This window comes from Parasteatoda tepidariorum, chromosome 2 (genome assembly GCF_982258835.1).
Source record: "Parasteatoda tepidariorum strain Cologne lab strain chromosome 2, Ptep-v5.0, whole genome shotgun sequence".
Classification (NCBI taxonomy): domain Eukaryota; kingdom Metazoa; phylum Arthropoda; class Arachnida; order Araneae; family Theridiidae; genus Parasteatoda; species Parasteatoda tepidariorum.
This window is the reverse complement of record NC_141756.1, coordinates 14,418,733-14,440,179: the sequence shown is the minus strand read 5'-3', so window position 1 is coordinate 14,440,179 and position 21,447 is coordinate 14,418,733. Positions and strand designations below refer to the sequence as shown.

The 21,447-nt window shown below is 34.4% G+C and overlaps 1 protein-coding gene across 3 annotated transcripts in view; it reads right to left on the bottom strand.

Annotated features, from left to right (window-relative positions):
- Nucleotides 1-10,756: 10,756 nt before the first annotated feature.
- Nucleotides 10,757-21,447, bottom strand: part of LOC107455926 (uncharacterized) — a 93,160-nt gene continuing 82,469 nt past the window's right edge. For all 3 annotated transcript variants that reach the window (XM_087156885.1, XM_043046121.3, XM_087156886.1), the window contains 6 exons: nucleotides 20,592-20,766; nucleotides 17,242-17,418; nucleotides 16,008-16,123; nucleotides 14,602-14,741; nucleotides 12,843-12,996; nucleotides 10,757-11,791 (listed from right to left, as the gene is read on the bottom strand). In XM_087156885.1, coding sequence (XP_087013011.1) covers nucleotides 11,649-11,791; nucleotides 12,843-12,996; nucleotides 14,602-14,741; nucleotides 16,008-16,123; nucleotides 17,242-17,418; nucleotides 20,592-20,766 — 905 coding nt within the window. In that variant the 3' untranslated portion in view covers nucleotides 10,757-11,648. The remainder of the gene's footprint in view (nucleotides 11,792-12,842; nucleotides 12,997-14,601; nucleotides 14,742-16,007; nucleotides 16,124-17,241; nucleotides 17,419-20,591; nucleotides 20,767-21,447) is intronic.

Sequence of the window (21,447 nt, the reverse complement as noted above, 5' to 3'; positions counted from 1 at the left end):
CTTTTGTGTTGTTGTTTTTATTCAGTTCGAATGAAATATTCTCAGTGGTCGTACAGAAACTTTGGGTTAGAATGCTTTTGCCATCGGTCAAAATAAGGGACTTTTTCGTGGCTTTCCTCTGCATGCTATGCAAAGGCGAGTTTTAAAAAAAAAGTTATCAAGAACCAGAGGGCAATAAGAAAGTCAAGTTTGTCCCAATGCTTGATGTAGAAGTTCACTTGTCTTTGGGGCTGGATTCAAAATCAAAAGACTACAGAGTTGAACATTGATAGAAATAAACACAAAAATGGGTGGGCCTTTAGCACCTCTCATAATGCAAAATAAAACAATAATGATATCTGAAAACAAAAATGCAGCTTTTGCAAGTCAAATTGGGGTTCGTCCTTTTTCGGAAAATTTAAATCTACGATAAAAAATTAAAAAAACAGGGGCTTATTTTTTAGAAATTGAAGATGACTCCACTCAACCACCCCCAGGGGAGAGGAGATTTAAAGAATAATTTCTGTAATTGAATTCCTCATTTGATGTGATTTTACGAGGGTATTTTTAAATTTCTGGGTCGATGTATTCTCGCGATATTTGACCGTTTCCGTACCTTTTCTTTTTTAATCTTGTCTTTAATCGACTTACGCAAACCATTTTTATAATTAGTTTAGCTATTAAATAAACAAAGTAAAAAAAAAAAACAATTATACACATTGTTGCTGATTTTTTTGCAATAAGACAAAAGTTATTTTTACTTAATATATCAAAACAAGCTGTAACATTTTTCGTATGCTTTTAACAATGTAAACTTTTATTTTAACAATGGCATAAGCAATTGTTATTTCGATTGATTAAATGCTTTGTCATTTTTTCTCAAAAATTCTTGACTGAAGGCAACATTGAATCTCGCATGAAAATGGTAAGTATTATTATTTAAATGATATTTTTATTTATTTTCGTTTTCGTTTTTTGTAAGTTAAACGCATTTTCTTCGCAGTGTATTAATAAAAGTCATTTAATAGAATAAGGGAAACTTAACTTCTACGGTCTTGGCGTTCCAGTATTAGAGAACATTTTTACATTGCACTATATTGCTTATTTTAAATTTTTTTTCTTTAATTTATTTCGCAGTGCAAATGAAGACTCTTTATAACCAATTAAGTGCTTTTATCTGAAAAAAGTTCTGATTTTGCTTAATTATAGCCAGTATGTCGTATAATTAGTTCACTTATAAATTAGTTCGATCAAGGGCCGAATGTTATAATATTTCATATTAAAAAAAACTTATATATAAGGCAATTTAATTAACCAGTCATTGATTTTCATATCCCCAATTCATAGTTACGGGCTAGTAGGGTCAATATCATTATACATAACATTTCTGAAAAACGTGCAATTCTATCGCTCAGTATTTCATTAAATGTATTCTGAATTTTTGCATGACCTTAACCAAACAAAATTGATTTAATAAAAGATAAAATAAAATGTAAATTTTTACAATACGATATTTGGAGTTACTGATATAAATTGACTAGTTTTATTCGTAGCATGAAAACAGAATTGGAAATAAGTACTTAATAAGTACCTCTTGAAAATGATTGCAAAGTAGTCAAATGAACCCACCAAATTTTTTGACGGAGGGAATCCATGTCCGGTACCCAAGCTAAATGATCCAGATGGACCATCCTATCATCTGTGTTCTATCCCCTGTGTCGCTTGATTAAAATAAAAAAGCAACAAAAAAAAACGTTTTCACAAATGAAATAGACTCAAAATTTCAAATCTAATTAATTGCCTTAAAACAAACTCTTTAGCGAAAAAGTAGATGTCACAAATGTTCCAGCATAAAAAGAGTGTTTTATAATGGGATCATTTTTATATTTCCCTGACAACTCTGCTCTACAGAGGGCATTATTATAATTTCCCAAACACTCCATAGTTTTATAGAGAATCAAGATCACATATCAATATCGTAGTCGATTTAAATGACATATCACAGTAACAGTTACAAATAGTTACACGAAGTACAGTTATCTTCAAAATATGGCAGACATCGGGTAATCAAGTGACCATCAGGTAATGAAGTTTAAATTGCATAGTAAACAGAGTTTAAAACAATAGAATTAAAATTTAAAATCAGATAACATAACAGATCATAAATTGGATGATTAATAATAATAATAATAAAATTTAAGGTGTCCCAAGTCAAAAGTGTCGTGCTAGAAATAGCAATAGTAACAACAGAATGAGCTAGTTTCTACTATGTATTGTTATGTCTACAATCTTGTGTCTGCAAGATTATATGCTAAACAATTCTAACCTGCATCAAGTGCTAAAAAGCTAGTCTATATAGCAATAGCATGATAACAATAGCATGGAGCATCTTGTGCTTATTTGGTGTTTAAGCTTAATCCAAATAGAGAAGTAGACACATTAACGAACTATTATATGCTTGTTAAATAAGCTATGAAAACATTTTTGGAATGAACAGACAGCATGATGCGCAATAATTTAATTATTGCTAATATAATAACTAATGAAATATTCAATAATACATAATATTATATTCAATAATACATAATATTATTTTCAATAATTCGTAATTTTAAATCCAATAATATTAATCAGAATATTGAGTAATATTCTGTCCAACATTTTGACTTCTAAAATTATCCTCTATTTTATTACTTAACAACTGGGACCACTCTTTTAGAGAAGGAACACCTCATATTATTAAACCAAATTAAAAAAATGAAAAAACTGCCAAATCTGAACTGTTTTTTCTAAATATAGCAACCATGTTGCCTTTTTTAACAATCTCTCGATAAGTATCTAGTATCTAAAACAATCGCACGCTTCAAACATATCAGAATTACTTAATATCATTAATATGTTATGAAATGAAGCAGATTTGAACTCAGAAATTATATTATTTACTTTATTGGAAGTAAAATTACTTGTTTGAAAATATCGCCTCTCAAAATAAGCTGCAGATGGCAGCTGGCAGGAAAAAACCACACAAATTAAACATTTTAGATTTTTAAAAAAATAAGTAGAAAAAACAGCAACCGAGCTTTATGTAACAATGAACAAAACACATTCTTTAATTTATTTTTGGAATTTTAGCTCCGTAGAAGAAACCAGTTTCGTTTCCATGACAAAATGGGTTAAAGAAAAAATATATAACTACTAGAACACTTTTATTTAAAAACTTTGACAAATTAGTACACTTTCAAATAATAAAAAAAACTTCTTTTCTTATTTTACAGAAAAATTGTATCAGTCTGGGGAGAGTCATCTCGACTATATCAACCTTCATCTAACACCATCATGGAAACAAGTTAACACGGCTTATATACCAGTGGAATGATATTATATTTTTGTTGTGGTAGATACACTACAGAATTCCCCCGCCAGAATTATATGTGTGATAGAATTCGATGAGCGGATGCAACTTGTTGATTCCTTGCTGTTTTGGGAGAAACCGGGAGAGCTATGTTAAGATGACCGGACTTTTTTGAATGTTAATCGTGAGAGCTGCATTAAGTTCACGGTCGCAGTCGTTCCAGCGACAGTGTTGTCGTTAGCAGTCGAGCATATAGAGGCAGACATTGCGATTGATATTGACTAAGTAGCAACTGTGCCAGGAGTAGGATAATGTCGCAGTCACAAGTAGCAAGTCAACTGTACTATTTGGAATCCATTCAAGTAGGCGTGTTCAAATCTAATTGGAAGTTTCTGTCAAGGGAGGGAGAGGTGGAGGATCGAAGTAAAGGGGGTGGATGCTCAGCTCCAACGCTACGTAATCTCGCATAGATTGCGGTTGAAGCCTGGTCTGTAACTGTAAGTTACGGTGACTGTAGCGCACGGAGAAGAAGCTCGGCTTGTACGTTGCAACGCTGTTGCGTCCGTGGGAGAGGGGGTGAATGCTAAGCTCAAACATTGCGAAGCCTCGCATTTACTGCTTGATGTTTTCTCAGCCTGTTGAAGTCTTTGCGAGGCTACGTAATGCTTGAGTCGAGCATCCACCACCTCTACCACGGGTGTAACTTAATTGTAACGTACAAGCCGATCATCAACTCCGGGCTCTACAGCCCTCGTAACTTACAGTTACAGGCCGAGCTTCAACCGCAATCGATACGAGTCTACGCTGGCTGTTGCTTCCATAGCTGAAGCTTGGCTTTTACGTTGCAATGCCGTAGCATCCGAGGGAGTGGGGTGTATGCTCAGCTAAACGTTGCGTAGTCTCACATCGATTGCGGTTGAAGCCTGGTCTGAAACTGCAAGTTACGGTGACTGTAGCGCACAGAGAAGAAGCTCGGCTTGTACGTTGCAACGCTGTTGCGTCCGTGGGGGAAGGGTGAATGCTAAGCTCAAACATTGTGAAGCCTCGCATTTACTGCTTGCTGTTTGCTCAGCCTGTTGAAGTCTTTGCGAGGCTACGTAATGCTTGAGTCGAGCATCCTCCACCTCTACCACGGGTGGAACTTAATTGTAACGTACAAGCCGATCATCAACTCCAGGCTCTACAGCCCTCGTAACTTACAGTTACAGGCCGAGCTTCAACCGCAGTCGATACGAGGCTACACTGGCTGTTGCTTCCATATCTGAAGCTTGGCTTTTACGTTGCAATGCCGTAGCATCCGAGGGGGTGGGGTGTATTCTCAGCTAAACGTTGCGTAGTCTCGCATCGATTGCGGTTGAAACCTGGTCTGTAACTGTAAGTTACGGTGACTGTAGCGCACGGAGAAGAAGCTCGGCTTGTACGTTGCAACGCTGTTGCGTCCGTGGGGAAGGGGGTGAATGCAAAGCTCAAACATTGCGAAGCCTCGCATTTACTGATTGCTGTTTGCTCAGCCTGTTGAAGTCTTTGCGAGGCTACGTAATGCTTGAGTCGAGCATCCACCACCTCTACCACGGGTGGAACTTAATTGTAACGTACAAGCCGATCATCAACTCCGGGCTCTACAGCTCTCGTAACTTACAGTTACAGGCCGAGCTTCAACCGCAATCGATACGAGGCTACGCTGGCTGTTGCTTCCATAGCTGAAGCTTGGCTTTTACGTTGCAATGCCGTAGCATCCGAGGGGGTGGGGTGTATGCTCAGCTAAACGTTGCGTAGTCTCACATCGATTGCGGTTGAAGCCTGGTCTGAAACTGCAAGTTACGGTGACTGTAGCGCACAGAGAAGAAGCTCGGCTTGTACGTTGCAACGCTGTTGCGTCCGTGGGGGAGGGGTGAATGCTAAGCTCAAACATTGCGAAACCTCGCATTTACTGCTTGCTGTTTGCTCAGCCTGTTGAAGTCTTTGCGAGGCTACGTAATGCTTGAGTCGAGCATCCACCACCTCTACCACGGGTGTAACTTAATTGTAACGTACAAGCCGATCATCAACTCCGGGCTCTACAGCCCTCGCAACTTACAGTTACAGGCCGAGCTTCAACCGCAGTCGATACGAGGCTACGCTGGCTGTTGCTTCCATAGCTGAAGCTTGGCTTTTACGTTGCAATGCCGTAGCATCCGAGGGGGTGGGGTGTATGCTCAGCTAAACGTTGCGTAGTCTCGCATCGATTGCGGTTGAAGCCTGGTCTGTAACTGCAAGTTACGATGACTGTAGCGCACAGAGAAGAAGCTCGGCTTGTACGTTGCAACGCTGTTGCGTCCGTGGGGGAGGGGATGAATGCTAAGCTCAAACATTGCGAAGCCTCGCATTTACTGCTTGCTGTTTGCTCAGCCTGTTGAAGTCTTTGCGAGGCTACGTAATGCTTGAGTCGAGCATCCACCACCTCTACCACGGGTGTAACTTAATTGTAACGTACAAGCCGATCATCAACTCCGGGCTCTACAGCCCTCGTAACTTACAGTTACAGGCCGAGCTTCAACCGTAGTCGATACGAGGCTACGCTGGCTGTTGCTTCCATAGCTGAAGCTTGGCTTTTACGTTGCAATGCCGTAGCATCCGAGGGGATGGGGTGTATGCTCAGCTAAACGTTGCGTAGTCTCGCATCGATTGCGGTTGATGCCTGGTCTGTAACTGTAAGTTACGGTGACTGTAGCGCCCGGAGAAGAAGCTCGGCTTGTACGCTGCAACGATGTTGCGTCCGTGGGTGAGGGGGTGAATGCTAAGCTCAAACATTGCGAAGCCTCGCATTTACTGCTTGCTGTTTGCTCAGCCTGTTGAAGTCTTTGCGAGGCTACGTAATGCTTGAGTCGAGCATCCACCACCTCTACCACGGGTGGAACTTAATTGTAACGTACAAGCTGATCATCAACTCCGGGCTCTACAGCCCTCGTAACTTACAGTTACAGGCCGAGCTTCAACCGCAGTTGATACGAGGCTACGCTGGCTGTTGCTTCCATAGCTGAAGCTTGGCTTTTACGTTGCAATGCCGTAGCATCCGAGGGGGTGGGGTGTATGCTCAGCTAAACGTTGCGTAGTCTCGCATCGATTGCGGTTGAAGCCTGGTCTGTAACTGCAAGTTACGATGACTGTAGCGCACAGAGAAGAAGCTCGGCTTGTACGTTGCAACGCTGTTGCGTCCGTGGGGGAGGGGATGAATGCTAAGCTCAAACATTGCGAAGCCTCGCATTTACTGCTTGCTGTTTGCTCAGCCTGTTGAAGTCTTTGCGAGGCTACGTAATGCTTGAGTCGAGCATCCACCACCTCTACCACGGGTGTAACTTAATTGTAACGTACAAGCCGATCATCAACTCCGGGCTCTACAGCCCTCGTAACTTACAGTTACAGGCCGAGCTTCAACCGTAGTCGATACGAGGCTACGCTGGCTGTTGCTTCCATAGCTGAAGCTTGGCTTTTACGTTGCAATGCCGTAGCATCCGAGGGGATGGGGTGTATGCTCAGCTAAACGTTGCGTAGTCTCGCATCGATTGCGGTTGATGCCTGGTCTGTAACTGTAAGTTACGGTGACTGTAGCGCCCGGAGAAGAAGCTCGGCTTGTACGCTGCAACGATGTTGCGTCCGTGGGTGAGGGGGTGAATGCTAAGCTCAAACATTGCGAAGCCTCGCATTTACTGCTTGCTGTTTGCTCAGCCTGTTGAAGTCTTTGCGAGGCTACGTAATGCTTGAGTCGAGCATCCACCACCTCTACCACGGGTGGAACTTAATTGTAACGTACAAGCTGATCATCAACTCCGGGCTCTACAGCCCTCGTAACTTACAGTTACAGGCCGAGCTTCAACCGCAGTTGATACGAGGCTACGCTGGCTGTTGCTTCCATAGCTGAAGCTTGGCTTTTACGTTGCAATGCCGTAGCATCCGAGGGGGTGGGGTGTATGCTCAGCTAAACGTTGCGTAGTCTCGCATCGATTGCGGTTGAAGCCTGGTCTGTAACTGTAAGTTACGGTGACTGTAGCGCCCGGAGAGGAAGCTCGGCTTGTACGTTGCAAAGCTGTTGCGTCCGCGGGGGAGGGGGTGAATGCTAAGCTCAAACATTGCGAGGCCTCGCATTTACTGCTTGCTGTTTGCTCAGCCTGTTGAAGTCTTTGCGAGGCTGCGTAATGCTTGAGTCGAGCATCCACCACCTCTACCACGGGTGTAACTTAATTGTAGCGTACAAGCCGATCATCAACTCCGGGCTCTACAGCCCCCGTAGCTTACAGTTACAGGCCGAGCTTCAACCGCAGTCGATACGAGGCTACGCTGGCTGTTGCTTCTATAGCTGAAGCTTGGCTTTTACGTTGCAATGCCGTAGCATTCGTGGGGGTGGGGTGTATGTTCAGCTCAACGTTACGTAGTCTCGCATCGATTGCGGTTGAAGCCTGGTCTGTAACTTTAAGTTACGGTGACTGTAGCGCCCGGAGAAGAAGCTCAGCTTGTACGTTGCAGCGCTGTTGCGTCCGTGGGGGCGGGGGTTAATGCTAAGCTCAAACGTTGCGTAGTCTCGCATTGATTGCTGGCTGTTTTCTCAGCCTGTTGAAGTCTTTGCGAGGCTACGTAATGGTTTTGTCGAGAATCCACAGCGGAGTCCTTTGTGCAAATGCTTCCTGAGGAGTTTAAAGTTCCACAAGTATCCAGTATCCTAGTGTTGGATATGCAATGACGAACCCGCATGTGACGAATCTCAAGGGAATGTTGGATCGAGCCCAAGTGCCTTGTGATGAAACAGAAGTGTTGGATATGCCTCAAACGTTAGATGAATCAGAAGTGTTGGATAAGCCTCAAGTGTTTTTTGAATCAAAAGTATTCGATATGTTTCAAGTGCTGGTTGAATCTCAAAAGTCGTGTTCTTTAGCGTGGATTTTTAACTCATTGCACCAAAGAAGGATCAAGAATGAGATAACATCCGATACTTTTTAAAAAATTTCTTTCAGAATCTTTGGAGGCATTGGATTTACGTACAGTTGTGAAGCCCATTAAGAAAAGACAGTATCCATTTAATCCAGAAAAACCATTGCCTGAGTAAAAAAACAAAAGAAACGCCTGTATAATGTAAATATTGCATAGTATTAAAAGTATTGTGTTATACTGTAAATTTGAATGTACTGTATTATAATATAAATAAATAAAACCCTCTGGGGTATATTTTTTTTTTCAAAACTGTTTGTCATTCTTTAAGATTTTATTTCTCGTCACATGGGCAAACAGAATGTCATAACATTTTGTGGACAATCAGAATACCGCACGTCATAACACTTCATTCTTTTTCTCGAATAAAAGGGGATTCCATCCATCACACCATCTAATATGTTTAGTCTCTCTAAAATGGATCAGATCATGAGAGAAAAACTTTCATCATTACGATTTTTACTGACAGAACATAATTCTCGATTGTTTTCTATTTATGGAGCACACTATCTCAGATAAACATGTGAGCAGAAGATACGTAAAAGTTTTTGTCAATATCATCAGTCGAAAATGCCAATGGCAAAAAGAATGTCACATCTCCCAAGATTGTGAATATAGCCTAGTACCGTGTCAATGTTTGTTGTTGATGAAGGGACTGAACCCTAAACCTGACAGAACCCTAAAAACCCTGCTATTTACTTTAAATTCACTTCAAATGCTTTTATGCGAACTCAATAACTTACTTCATTTTCACGCAATTAATTAAATAAATCAATTTCAAAATTCATAAGTTGTCTTTCACCTTTTAAGTTTTACAAGGCAGCCGACGCACCTTCGTTTTGACAACACGTTCGTTGTTAAAGCGGCTTCCTATATTTCGTGGATAGGATATCAGTTAGATCTCAGTAAATCAGATAAATATATCCGAGATGACATCACTTCATTTATTGGATTCATTTTATGAAAATTCATTAATGATCAATCAGTTACAGATGCAACCAATGGGAATACGTTCCTATTGGGATAAGAATATGATTCGTCTAATTAGGATCAGTGGAAGTGAATATTAATTGAATGATAGTGGAACACTGATCTAGTTGAGCCTCTAACTTGGACATCTGTATTTAAAAAAAGAACCTTTTAGTTGTTTGCATCTTCAGCACTGAATCCAACTATCTGTGATTTAAATTTTGGTTGATAAAATTATTAAGTGGCAAAATATTAATAAAATTATTAAGTGGCAAAAAACTAAACCCTTTTTATACTTCACTACCATTTTAAATAGGTTTTTATTACTTTATGTTTTTGTAAATGTACAAAAAAAATCGAGATATAATAAATTTTTTTTATCAAAATCGACATTTCGAATATTTCTCGTCTTATATCATTAACGAGTTAAATTACTTCTAATTTATTTATACTTATTTTTTCACATATGCATTCCTAAGTATAGTTTTAAATACCGTTGAGTTATTCTCCAAATCCATGTAATCGTTCATTTCTTTAATACTTAAATATCAAAGAAATGTTTTTATAGAATATATTTTATAAACAAAATAATTTTCTTTTATTAATAAATATAAATTTTTAAGAAAAAGAAAGGATGGTGAATGAGAAGCAACAACAGGGGTGGTTTGGGAGCAGATCGAACAGGAGGTGAAAAATTCAAGTTTATTAAATTTAGTGTCCATTGCGTATTAGGAAATATTTCTCCCACAGAAAACAAGCTTATTTCCGACTGCTTTTATAATAATTTATATATGCACGTAAAGTTTATGGCACCATTCTAAAGAGTGATTTGAATAGAAACTCTTTAAACTAAAAAATCTAAAGGTTCAGTGATGCGAATATTTTTAATAAATTTTTTAAATGTCTATTAAATCACAACATATTAGGACACTTTTTTTTACAAAAATCAGGTTTATTTTCTACTGCTACTGTTCATAAATGTTAACCTATAAAGTGCAAGATTACGTTAAAATTCTAATGGGTAACAAAAATAGAAACTGTCAGCCGTGAAAATATTTTTAATATTTTTTTGTGTGCTTATTGCACGATAGGACACTTAGATTAAGAAATAAGTTATTGCGCCTAAATTCGTGATATTATGTTTGCTTTTGGTTCGTACTTGCTGCTTTTCCTCAGTTTTTTGGTAATTAATATCTGAAAAAGGCTTTGAATAATCTAAATCAAAAAATAAACAATTTATAAACAGATTGTTGATTTCATAGCAAACGGTTTTTAGAGTTCTGAAATGTTTTTTTATTGAATGGAATTTTATTTTGGGTGAAAGATTTCCTTTAAGATGTCAATTTGAAACATGTACAATCCACCAACTGTTGTAGGGTTAAGGCGGATTCGAAAGAAAAAAACACAGGCATAGATTTTCCGCTTTAGCTGGTTTATAAATATATACATTTTTTAAAATTATGTTTGAATACTATTTGTAACACTATACACATTAAATGCATAAATAAACAAAATCTTTATTATAAAATCACATACAATTTACAAAGAGGAGGACAATGATGTAAGCACAAAAGGCATCCATTGTACAATAAATATAAAAAATAAATAAATATGGAAAAATTCTCGCGAATTTTATTTATGCTTACAGCATTGTTTGAAATTCACACATAATTGGACAATGAGCGCTCCACGCACGTGGCGAAAGAATAAATACATATATAAAAAAAGACATTAAGTAAAATAGCAGAATGATTTTCTTCCGGGTCTGGCACATAAAAATTCATAATATTTCACAAACAATGCAAGACAGCTGTGAAGAAAGGGATGTTTTTTTTCTGTCTTACTTTCTAAAATATTTTCAAAGACGTCAAATGAAGTTAAAGGAAGATTAAACCCCAGGGAAATTCTTTCGAGCCCAAATAGAACCATCCTCCAGAAAATAAAACTCAAATATGAATCAACGAAGTCCATAATTTTCTTCCAAATGAGACTTAAGATAATGTTATTAGCTGCCATAACGGGCCATCAGTTTTCTCGGTTTGTTTGGTTGGCCTTTTAAGAACGGCTAAACTCCGACTGGGCATCAATCATACAAAGCGCATTACCACATGGTATAAACAACTAATCGTTGCACATTAATTTATTTCGACATTTTACTAGGCAATTATCATGAGCTGAATATGTATGCGAAAATTGCTTAAAATAGTGAGCATTGGTTGGATATACCATGTGATAAGGTGTTAAATAGGATGAAAGTTCTATCACATAATGAAATGGTATGTGCAATGGATATATGAGTAATACTATTATGAAACGTAAATTTGAGCATTCAACCAAAAGCTGCACTTCACGGATTTTAAAGAGTCATTTTAGACGTATGGAATAGCTATTAATCGACGCAGTTATCTTCGTCTGTTCCTTCAGAGCAATCCCATCGATTGTCGCACATTTTGTAGGGTGGTATGCATCTTCCCAAGTTGCAACGCACGCCTTCGCATGTGTCGTTGAAAGGATGTTGAATATACTCAGAATCTGAAAAATATTTATGAGTTAGGATGAAAAGAAAGAAGATAATTATGAAATTTTCAAAAATTTGTGGACTAAATTATATCAAAACAAAATTGATAAATACGTCAATATAAATGTGCAACCAACTCTCGATATTTCGAACTGAAATCTAATGATTAAAAATCACAACACGAACCACAAATCTTCCACAAATCGATATATTAAAAAAAAAAAAACCCTGTTTTAGCAACGTCTTTGAGCAATCAATTTATAGTGTGTATATACAGCACAAATGTTCATTTTCTATAAACTTGTAATTTAGAACTCGACTTAGCGTCGAACCCAGCTCAGAAGATATATAGAAGATTTTGGCTAAACGAATTTGATTTGCTGAATTTATTACTCATTAATATTTCTATGTATTTATTTAAAGTATAAATCATTGGCCAGGTACAAACAGTCAAAAATTTATTGAAATTAACAAGTTAACTGTTTAATTTGCAATAAGCAAAAATTAACAATAAATCAAAATTTGCTGAAAGTATGCGAAATCGTCAGGATACGAAAAATATAAATTGCTGCAAATAGATACTTGTTGGCAAACCCCCTTCGCATCATAAGCCGCTTGGAATACGTGAAAAAATATATAGTAACTTGAAAAACCTTTGTTCGAATGATCTGATTTTCAATCGAATATAATGAACTAATAGCCCTAAAATGCTAATTAGAGCAGGGGCTATTAGTGTATAAAAAATTCGATCTTTTTACTAATAAATTTCTATATTTTGTTTTAAACAACTATTTATCCTCAAGAAAACTAATTGTTTAGCGATCGTGAGTGAAGTGTCCCAATATTTCGTAAAATGCATAAAATATCAAATATGCAACTCCTTAAAATAGCCCATTTCTTAAACTACCGTTTATTGGAACATTTTTAATCAACTGAAGAAGCTCGATCACGAATAAAAACTCAAAATAATATCGCAAAATTTATTTCTGGTTAAAATCTTCTTTGCTTAAGTGCTATTTGGAGCAATTTTTTAAGCTGCAATAAATATTGCAGTTCAGTACTTACCAATAACACTATTGATCCAGGAAAGATATCGTGCGACTTTGGTATAGACCCCTGGTCTTTCGGGTCTACCACAACCATCACCATTGCTTGTTACTCCCAGCAATATCCATCGACCATCATCTCTTTGGCACATAAGAGGTCCTCCAGAATCACCCTGTACGGGCAATAGAAACAGTTGTTTAGACAAACAAAGAAAATATCTCTATATCAAAAAAATCGTAATCGTAAAATCTGTTTTGGGTGTTCAACTTAACGTTACATTTTAATTTGCTTCACCAAAACAGTACGAAGCTAAACTAAAGAAACGTATAGTTCTTTCACCAGGAGTTGACACTTGACTCCGCCTTCATCACGTGGTGTCCGCATATACTATTTCGCTATTTTTGGGAGAAGGTTATAAACAATCCTGAATATAGTTACTACTTGGCGATCGTATGAGAAAAATATTTATTTCGCAATCTTTATGTGCACTTTTTTTAACATTTTATTTCATAAATTTCATAATATTTCTCTCTTTTGAGTGAATAGTTTGTCCTTTTTGAGACATTTTGTTTTAATTAGCTAGAGTAACGAAAGGTATATTATCAGATGAAAAAGCGAAGTATGTGACTGGAAAAAAATAATTCACTGTTTGCGTTTGGCGCGCATTAAGGGTTGTCTCAATCTCAAGAGCGGACAATTTTCTCCTCTTACTCCCGTGTCGAAATGAACTCTTCGTCCGAGGAGGTGGAGCCAAGTGCCAGCTCCTAGTAAACGAACTATAGCTAAACTAAAGAAAGTATAGCTAAAACGAGTTGCTAAACTAAAGAAGCAGAGTATTACAATGGAGTGTAAAAAAGTACAGGGACTACGACGGAATAAAAAAATTTAGATTCGACAATAAATTCACAAATTATTAACAGCGAAACTTGTAGAGAAAAATATGATGTTTGGACTATCTGTAAGCCCTCTGAAATGCAACTACTGAATTAAAATTTGATGTGCTGAAAGAATCATTTTTTGTTTGCGAACTTCTTTTGCTTCTCAGCTTTTTACTTCTTCGGGTTTTTTTCTTTGCTTTAAATATTGATTACTTATACATTGTTCTAGACAATATGTTTCTTCCTCAAGGGAAATTTAATTCCTTATTTTATAAAAGTTCACGCTCCAGTTGCTGTCAATCAAAAGTAGCAAAAAGAGAAAGATTACATGTCACCAGATTAATTTATATTGAATTTCTTAAAAAAAATAATAATAAAGAGCGTAAAAACGGTTCCTTACTCGAATTGTTATAAGAATCTTCTCGAAGTAAAATTACTTCTCTATTATTTCTTCTTACTGAATCATGTAAATTCGTATTAAAGTTTAGATTATCGTATAAAGTTTAGTATTTAGATTTCGTATAAAGTTTACCACTATCTGGTTACCTAACTATATTTGGTTACTTCTGGCTATCTGATTATTTAATTGCGCTATTTCGTAGTCTAACCGTGCTTTCTCGTTATCTAACTGTGCTTTCTGGTTATCTGACTGTGCTATCTACTATTCGATTATCTAAATCTGCGATATTTGCTCATCCAAATATGTCATCTGCTATGTGTCCCTTTATCTGCGAATTATGTGTGTTATGTGCCGATTTTAATGAAAATTTCTTGAAACTTGTAACGAATCTGGAAATAATGTTAAGGGACAGTTTGGTGTAAAAATGTTAAATTCTGACTTATTATATTTCTCTATACATTTCAAGCCCTTCATATGTTTCATTGAGTCAGTTGCTTACCAAACAAGCATCTTGCCCTCCGCGATCATATCCAGCACAGAACATATTATCGGTAATGTGATACATAGAGAGAAAGATTATTTTCTTGCGACATTCCTCTGTAGATATGACTGGTAGCCGCACTTCCTGGAGACTGTCAGCTGAAATATCAATTTGATCAGAAAAGAGAACTTTAAACTTGCATAATGTAGTTAAAACAAAAAAATTATTCAATATTTTTCAGCATTGTTTTTAAATTTATAATTATAATTTTTCCATGAACTTAGTAATTGACCCATTTAAATCTATTTTTTACTTTATAACCATCGTTGAACAGCTCACCCAATTTTTCTGGTTTACGACTACTGAAGCTCAACTTCGTATCCTTGCAAGTTTGAACCCAATCCAGAAGACTAGTGAACTCCTGGATAAAGTATTGGGCGAAATTTGCCTTCGTGGAGAACTTTTTGAGCAGGAAATGCTTGGTGATAATAGTCTAGCAACATTAGTGGTTTCCAGTTGTTCGAAAAAATTTGGATTCCAAGCTGTATTAAAATTTCCTGATTTTAAAACTTGAACTTAAAAACGAACAAATCATTAAAAAATAACCACAGTATTTAGTAGTTAAACTGAGTACATTTTAAAATTAATAAAAAAAATCTATTAAGCATTAGACATCTGTTATATTTTATGCTAGCTGAATATCCGTTTTTCGATAGAAAAGTAAACGATCAATAAACCACTACTGAGAAACACTGCGAAATCATCCACAAAAGATATATATATATATATATATATATATATATATATATATATATATATATATATATATATATATATATATATATATATATATATATATATATATATATATATATATATATATATATATATATATATATATATTCAACGGTCATTTCGAGAAGTGTACTGATTTACTGATTTAAAAAAATTACCGATGCTTTTTTGTTTTCAAGCTTCTTACTTTAACACCAATAGCACCATTTGTTACGTAGCTTTTTCTTTTTAGGATTTTTTATCACATATTCCGTTTTTCTTTCTTTTTTTGGTATTCTAGAACAGTTTATAGGTACAACTTTTTTTTTCGGAAAGTAAAATCTGAAATAAAATATGAATTGATGCAGAAACAATATGGTTAGGGCATTTGGACACACCAATGTTACTGGTCCACTGAATGGTTGATTTTTCTACCCTTTTTTCCAACCTTCTTTCTTTTAATGTAAAAATAACTATCTTGTAATCTATCTTCAGATGCAGTCATTTGTTTTCTTTGGATTTAAACCATTTTTGATATAGAGATCATTAAATTCAAAATGTATTCTTAACTTACTACATACCACTTACAACATACCATTCATTAGTTTAAATTGGTACATATATTTATTGAAATAAATAGGTGTACTCACGGAACGTATGTCCTATCTCGAACAGCTTTCCCCATCCAACAACCGAACAATTTTTTCCGTGCCACAAGTTTGCATCTTCACTTTCCATTGGTAAACACAAGGGGCGCAAATAGTCACTAAAAATAAAATAATAATCATTATACTTAAATATTTATGAGGTGAAAAAATAATAATCGAACTGCACGTTACGCGACTGACTTTTAAGCGTTAATACAAATAAGCATAATAAGCATAATACTTTACTGAATGTGCAGGACATAGATTTTTAGGACTATCATTTGAAGATATCGTAAATTGAATGGGAGCATTATTTTTTATTTGGTGCAACTTTCTTGCTGAGGCTGAATTCGTATCATTTCTTATTCTAATCAATGTCCGATTCAGCTCGGATGATCGCCTGATTTATGCTATAAACATCTAAAGATAATCTTATAAATTACAAAGATTGTTTAAGTAAAATGCAAAGATTTGCTCACACATTAATATTTATGGACATGCATTTTATACTTAAAACATATAGCTAAAGGGACTCAATATACCTCAAATTTGATTAAAACTTATGAAAAAATATAAAAGAAAAGTTTCTTATTTAGTGGTAGTTAATTGCATTGTTTTTTTATTTAAATTTTAAACTAAATTTGAAGTTTACTGAAGTAAAAATGCAACACTAAAAATAGCACACCAAATTTTATTTTTACAAATAAATCGAATTAGACGAAAATTAAGTAATGAAAAATTATGTATAGAGAATAACTGATTTAAAGGTTAAGAAATACATTGCCTGTGTTTGTATTTGCTCTTTATAAAATCTAATAAAAATTAAACAATTAGTTTAATTTGATTACAATGCGATTAAGAATGATTAAAAAAAATAAATTTAAGAAATTGAAGAAATTTTAAAACCTTGGAAACACGTAATACCTATTATGAGATCACAATTCATTAAACCGTTAACACTCAGAAAATCGAGAGCCAGAAAGGGAGAGGCTTCATAAGCTTGTTGTGGTGGCTTATCCTCCAACTGTCAAAGAAAGTGAGACAAAATCCCTTAGACCGTTAATCCTCCGAAAATCAAGAACCATAAGTGGAGAAGCTTCATAATAAAGCTTGTCGTTGTGACTTGTGCTCCAACTGTCTGACAAAGTCAGATAAGATCCATTAGACCGTTAACCCTCAGAAAATCGAGAACCAGAAGGGGAAAAGCTTCATATTAAAGCTTTAAATAAGCAATTACCTGAAAAGAACTGGACGATCCATTCTGAGAAGGGAGATATCATTTATAAATCCTTTGTCCACATATTCCGGATGCAGAATGATTTGTTCTATTCGTCGAATTTGCTCCGAAGGCGATGGCAACTCCGATCCTCTTCTCAGCAACCCTAACCGTGCGGTCCAGAAAGCATTTTGAGTGCTAAAAATAGAAGAAAAAAATTGCATTAAAGAGGTTGTATCAGAGATTTCAAGTTTTTTTTTTTTACAGTGGATAAAAAACCATCCCGAGAGAAATAGGCATCTTCCAACAAGAGTGAAACAAATGGAAGAAACTCTTTATCGAAAAGAAATATCAAATATTAAAACTGTTTTTTTAAATAGTTTATAGTTACAATCTAGTTTAAGTAATAGTGCAATGAAGCCTCTCTGGAGCTAAAACTCTCAATTCCATAATAAAATGGTCATTAATGGAAGTGGGTCGTTCTTAGAGATTACCTCCATTGACTTTAAAATTGTTATCGAAGGTATATGATTTTTTGCAAACGATATTAATTTCAGTTAGTGTCATTTTCTTGGAGGGGAAATGCCACTTCTGTTGGCGTCTTGAAAAGACATATCGATGAATAAAATTTAGCGTCTATAAAAATGATCCCAACTAATATAATTATGTGCAAAAATAAACTTACCAATTATGAATGATAAAGCTATTTTAAATAAATAAACATGTTTTTTGTTTAAGCTTACATTTAATTTTTTATCATAAAAATTAGTTAGCTTTAAAAAATAAGCAGTGGTGTGAGTTTGAGTTACTTATTTTTTTGAAATTTTTTTTTTTTCCAATTTAACTTTCAACTCTAAAAGTAAATCATTGATAGCATTGTATGTATATATATATATATATATATATATATATATATATATATAATATATATATATATATATATATATATATATATATATATATATATATATATATATATATATATATATATATATATATATATATATATATATATATATATATATATATATATATATATATATTCTTTTTTTCTTTAACGTACAAGGGACGTTGAAATTCGAATAAAATGACTAAATTTTCAATTTTGAGATTTTGCTTTATATTTGAAGTAGGAATCATAAGCTTTAAATTAAAAAAAAATAATTAAAATCTGATCATTTTTCACCGAGATATAAGCTTTTTTAGTATGACCACGCCCCTTTGCAGTTGCGTTTGGCGTAAGTGTGCAAAAGAAGTGTTTATCTCCAAAAAAAGATTTGAGCTTGGCGTTATTGCTGCAGTTGCAGAGTACAATTTAGGTTATGTTGAGACATAAAAATTAAAAAATCAACATATTTATCAGAGCTCTGTAACAGTTGCTGAAAGGAAAGATTGCAGGCGTGCAAGTCAGAAAAAGCGAAAATCCTCTCAAAAATTCAAGGAAGAGAAAAATTCAAGAAAATATAAAAATATATCATTAGAAAAGAAATCAGTTAAAAAAGAAGGGTTGACATATTCTGCAGGCGAATTTTGAACATTAAATTAAGTGTTAAAAGTAATATATTTGAAGTATGTTTAAAAATATGTTATCACATCTTTCTCGTTTTCTTTTTCAAGTATTGTAATAACATTGTTATTTTGGATTATTTTTCATTTGAATATTATTAAATACTATATAATTTCTGATGAGGTTAATCATAAGTATTTTACACATATTAAAATCATTAAAAATTTATTATTCAAGCAAAAAATAGTGTATTATTGTGTGCAAATTTTAAAACTGGCTTTTTCTCAAAATCAATATTCTGGTAAATTTTGTGTTTTCGAAATGCTCCAGACGTTTTAATTTTTATCTGTTTTTAATTATATTTCATCAAATTGCTTGTTATACATGTCTAAATGAAACTTGCGATGCATTATAGGTTTAACTCGAGTAAAAAAAAATTTTTAGTCACAAATGAAAATTCTTATGTAACTATTTTAGTTAAAATTATGTGTTTTTTAATTGTTTTAAAATTAAAATTACTTAAAAGTTTCGAACTATCGCAACTTTTGTTTAGAAATATAATAAAAATCTTGTAACAAAGAATTAACTTCCTGCTTTGCTTTTCAAAACGCATGGAGCATTTCAAATATTTCCTTTTTTGGGTATTTTAAAAAAAATTAAAATTTAATTTATTTTTTAACTAATTGAACAATCATCACCAAACTTCATGCTTAGTCTGTTTAAGATGCAACAACTAAGTGTTGTAAATTTTAAAATTGTAGCTCAAAAATTGAAAAAAAAAATTTTTAACGTCCCTTGTACCCTTGAGTATTTTGACTGAAACATGAAGTTGTATCGTCAAAAATAGTTCTCTAAATAAGAGCCACACACAAGTATTTAGAATATATTTCAATCTCTTTATTTGTTTTGTTAAATTTTTGTTCTGATATTTTTTCGTATTTCCTTGTTTGACATTTTCGGCATTTGGCGGAGATGCTTGCCCAGTCGTTGTGAGAAGTTTAATGGTCTTTCTTAAAGGTTTTCTTCAACACAAAGCCTATGAAAAAAAAGTTCTTGTCTCCCTAAAGTGGTTGTAAATAGAGGTGGTCTTTCCTCTAGGTTTCACAGTTTTAGTTTCAGTTTAGTTAAATATATGATGTTCATATAATAGAAAACGTTAAAGTAACAAATGAAATGAGAAATAAAATTAACGAATTTCTTAAGAAATTATAAAATAAATATAGTTCTTCAATATTTTATGTAAATGAGTGTAGTAAAATCTAAACCTGTCAAGAAGTGTTAAAACCACATAATCAAATTTTATTAATACTACTAAATTAGCAAGAATCACATAATACGAAAAATCACATATTGTAGTCACAGTTGCAAATAGTTATTCGCAGTTACACTATACCAATTTTTATAATCAAATGCAGTTAAGTATGAATACTCAAAACGGCTATTAAATATTAAAAAATATAAAAATTCTCTATAAAACTAAAATAAATATGAAAATAATTTTCGTCAAAAAATAGTAGACATATATAACTTAACTTTCGGGTGCAACACGGCTCACTGGGGTTACATTAAGTTTTACTATTCCTAAACTATTCTTATTACAATTAGTAATAATATTGCAATTAATAATCTTAATATTAATATTAATAATATAAATATAACATTAAGTTAAACTATTCTTATAATACTAATTGCTAAACGATAATTATCAATTTTCACCTTCCTTCATTTCGTTCTATTTTCCTTTTGTCCAGTTTCTTACAGTTTTTCTCAGCGTCGTTCAGTGTCCAGGTAAAAAATTTAATCCAGAATAACAGATTAAGAGATCAAGGAGTTTAAAATGAATTAAAGTTTCGTAATACTTTACCTATAAAAGCAATGTCCGGCCGATACAAGCCAAATGTCCGAGATTAAAACGGCTCCACATTGAAAATCTCCTTCCTTGTACAAAGCTACCTGCCAAGGCCAAGAACCACTATTTGCACTTTGTCCACCAACAATTCTCCTTCGAATTGCTAAGCCCATCGGTCTGTGTCCACAATCTGAACAACAAAGCAATTTTCTTTTGTTCATACTACTATAATCAGTGTAAATAGAACAGTAGTCTCAAGATCACACGATTACCCCACTCTCCATACTTTCTTCCTCTCCGTTACCATGGTATCAGCAAATTTTGCCTTTTCCCTATACGCCCGTTTATTTCCACTTTTTACTGAAACGTACTGCCAGTGGTCGGAAATAGCGCGCTACAAGTAGTGAAACTATCGTAGTCGCTACTTTTTTTCGGAGTTTGCAATGTAATGTGGTACTTTTTTTTTAAAAAAAAAAATTAGTGTAGTGAATAGTGCGAACAGTAGTTTGTAGCGATTCCCAGCTACTACTTTTTATGTTAGTTTAGCATATGAACAGGGTTCTAACACAACTAATGTTTCGAATTTGATGGGTATAAATCATCGCGGGTCTGTCCAAGAAGACAATTTTAAATGCCCCAGGGACTGTGAGTTAACAAGAACTGAGTATTTAGAGTCACGTATAGCTAATATTTAAGCTAGCCATTATGAATATTAGATAATTTATCACTTTAGTCACACTTTCTTAGGCGCATGTATACCTGTAAAATGTTATAAGTTATTTCAGAGGAAGGAAACATATTTTCGGTGTACTTTATTTATTAGAGAAAATATTAGAGCAATTAACAACTAAAAAATTGTAAATATTTGATA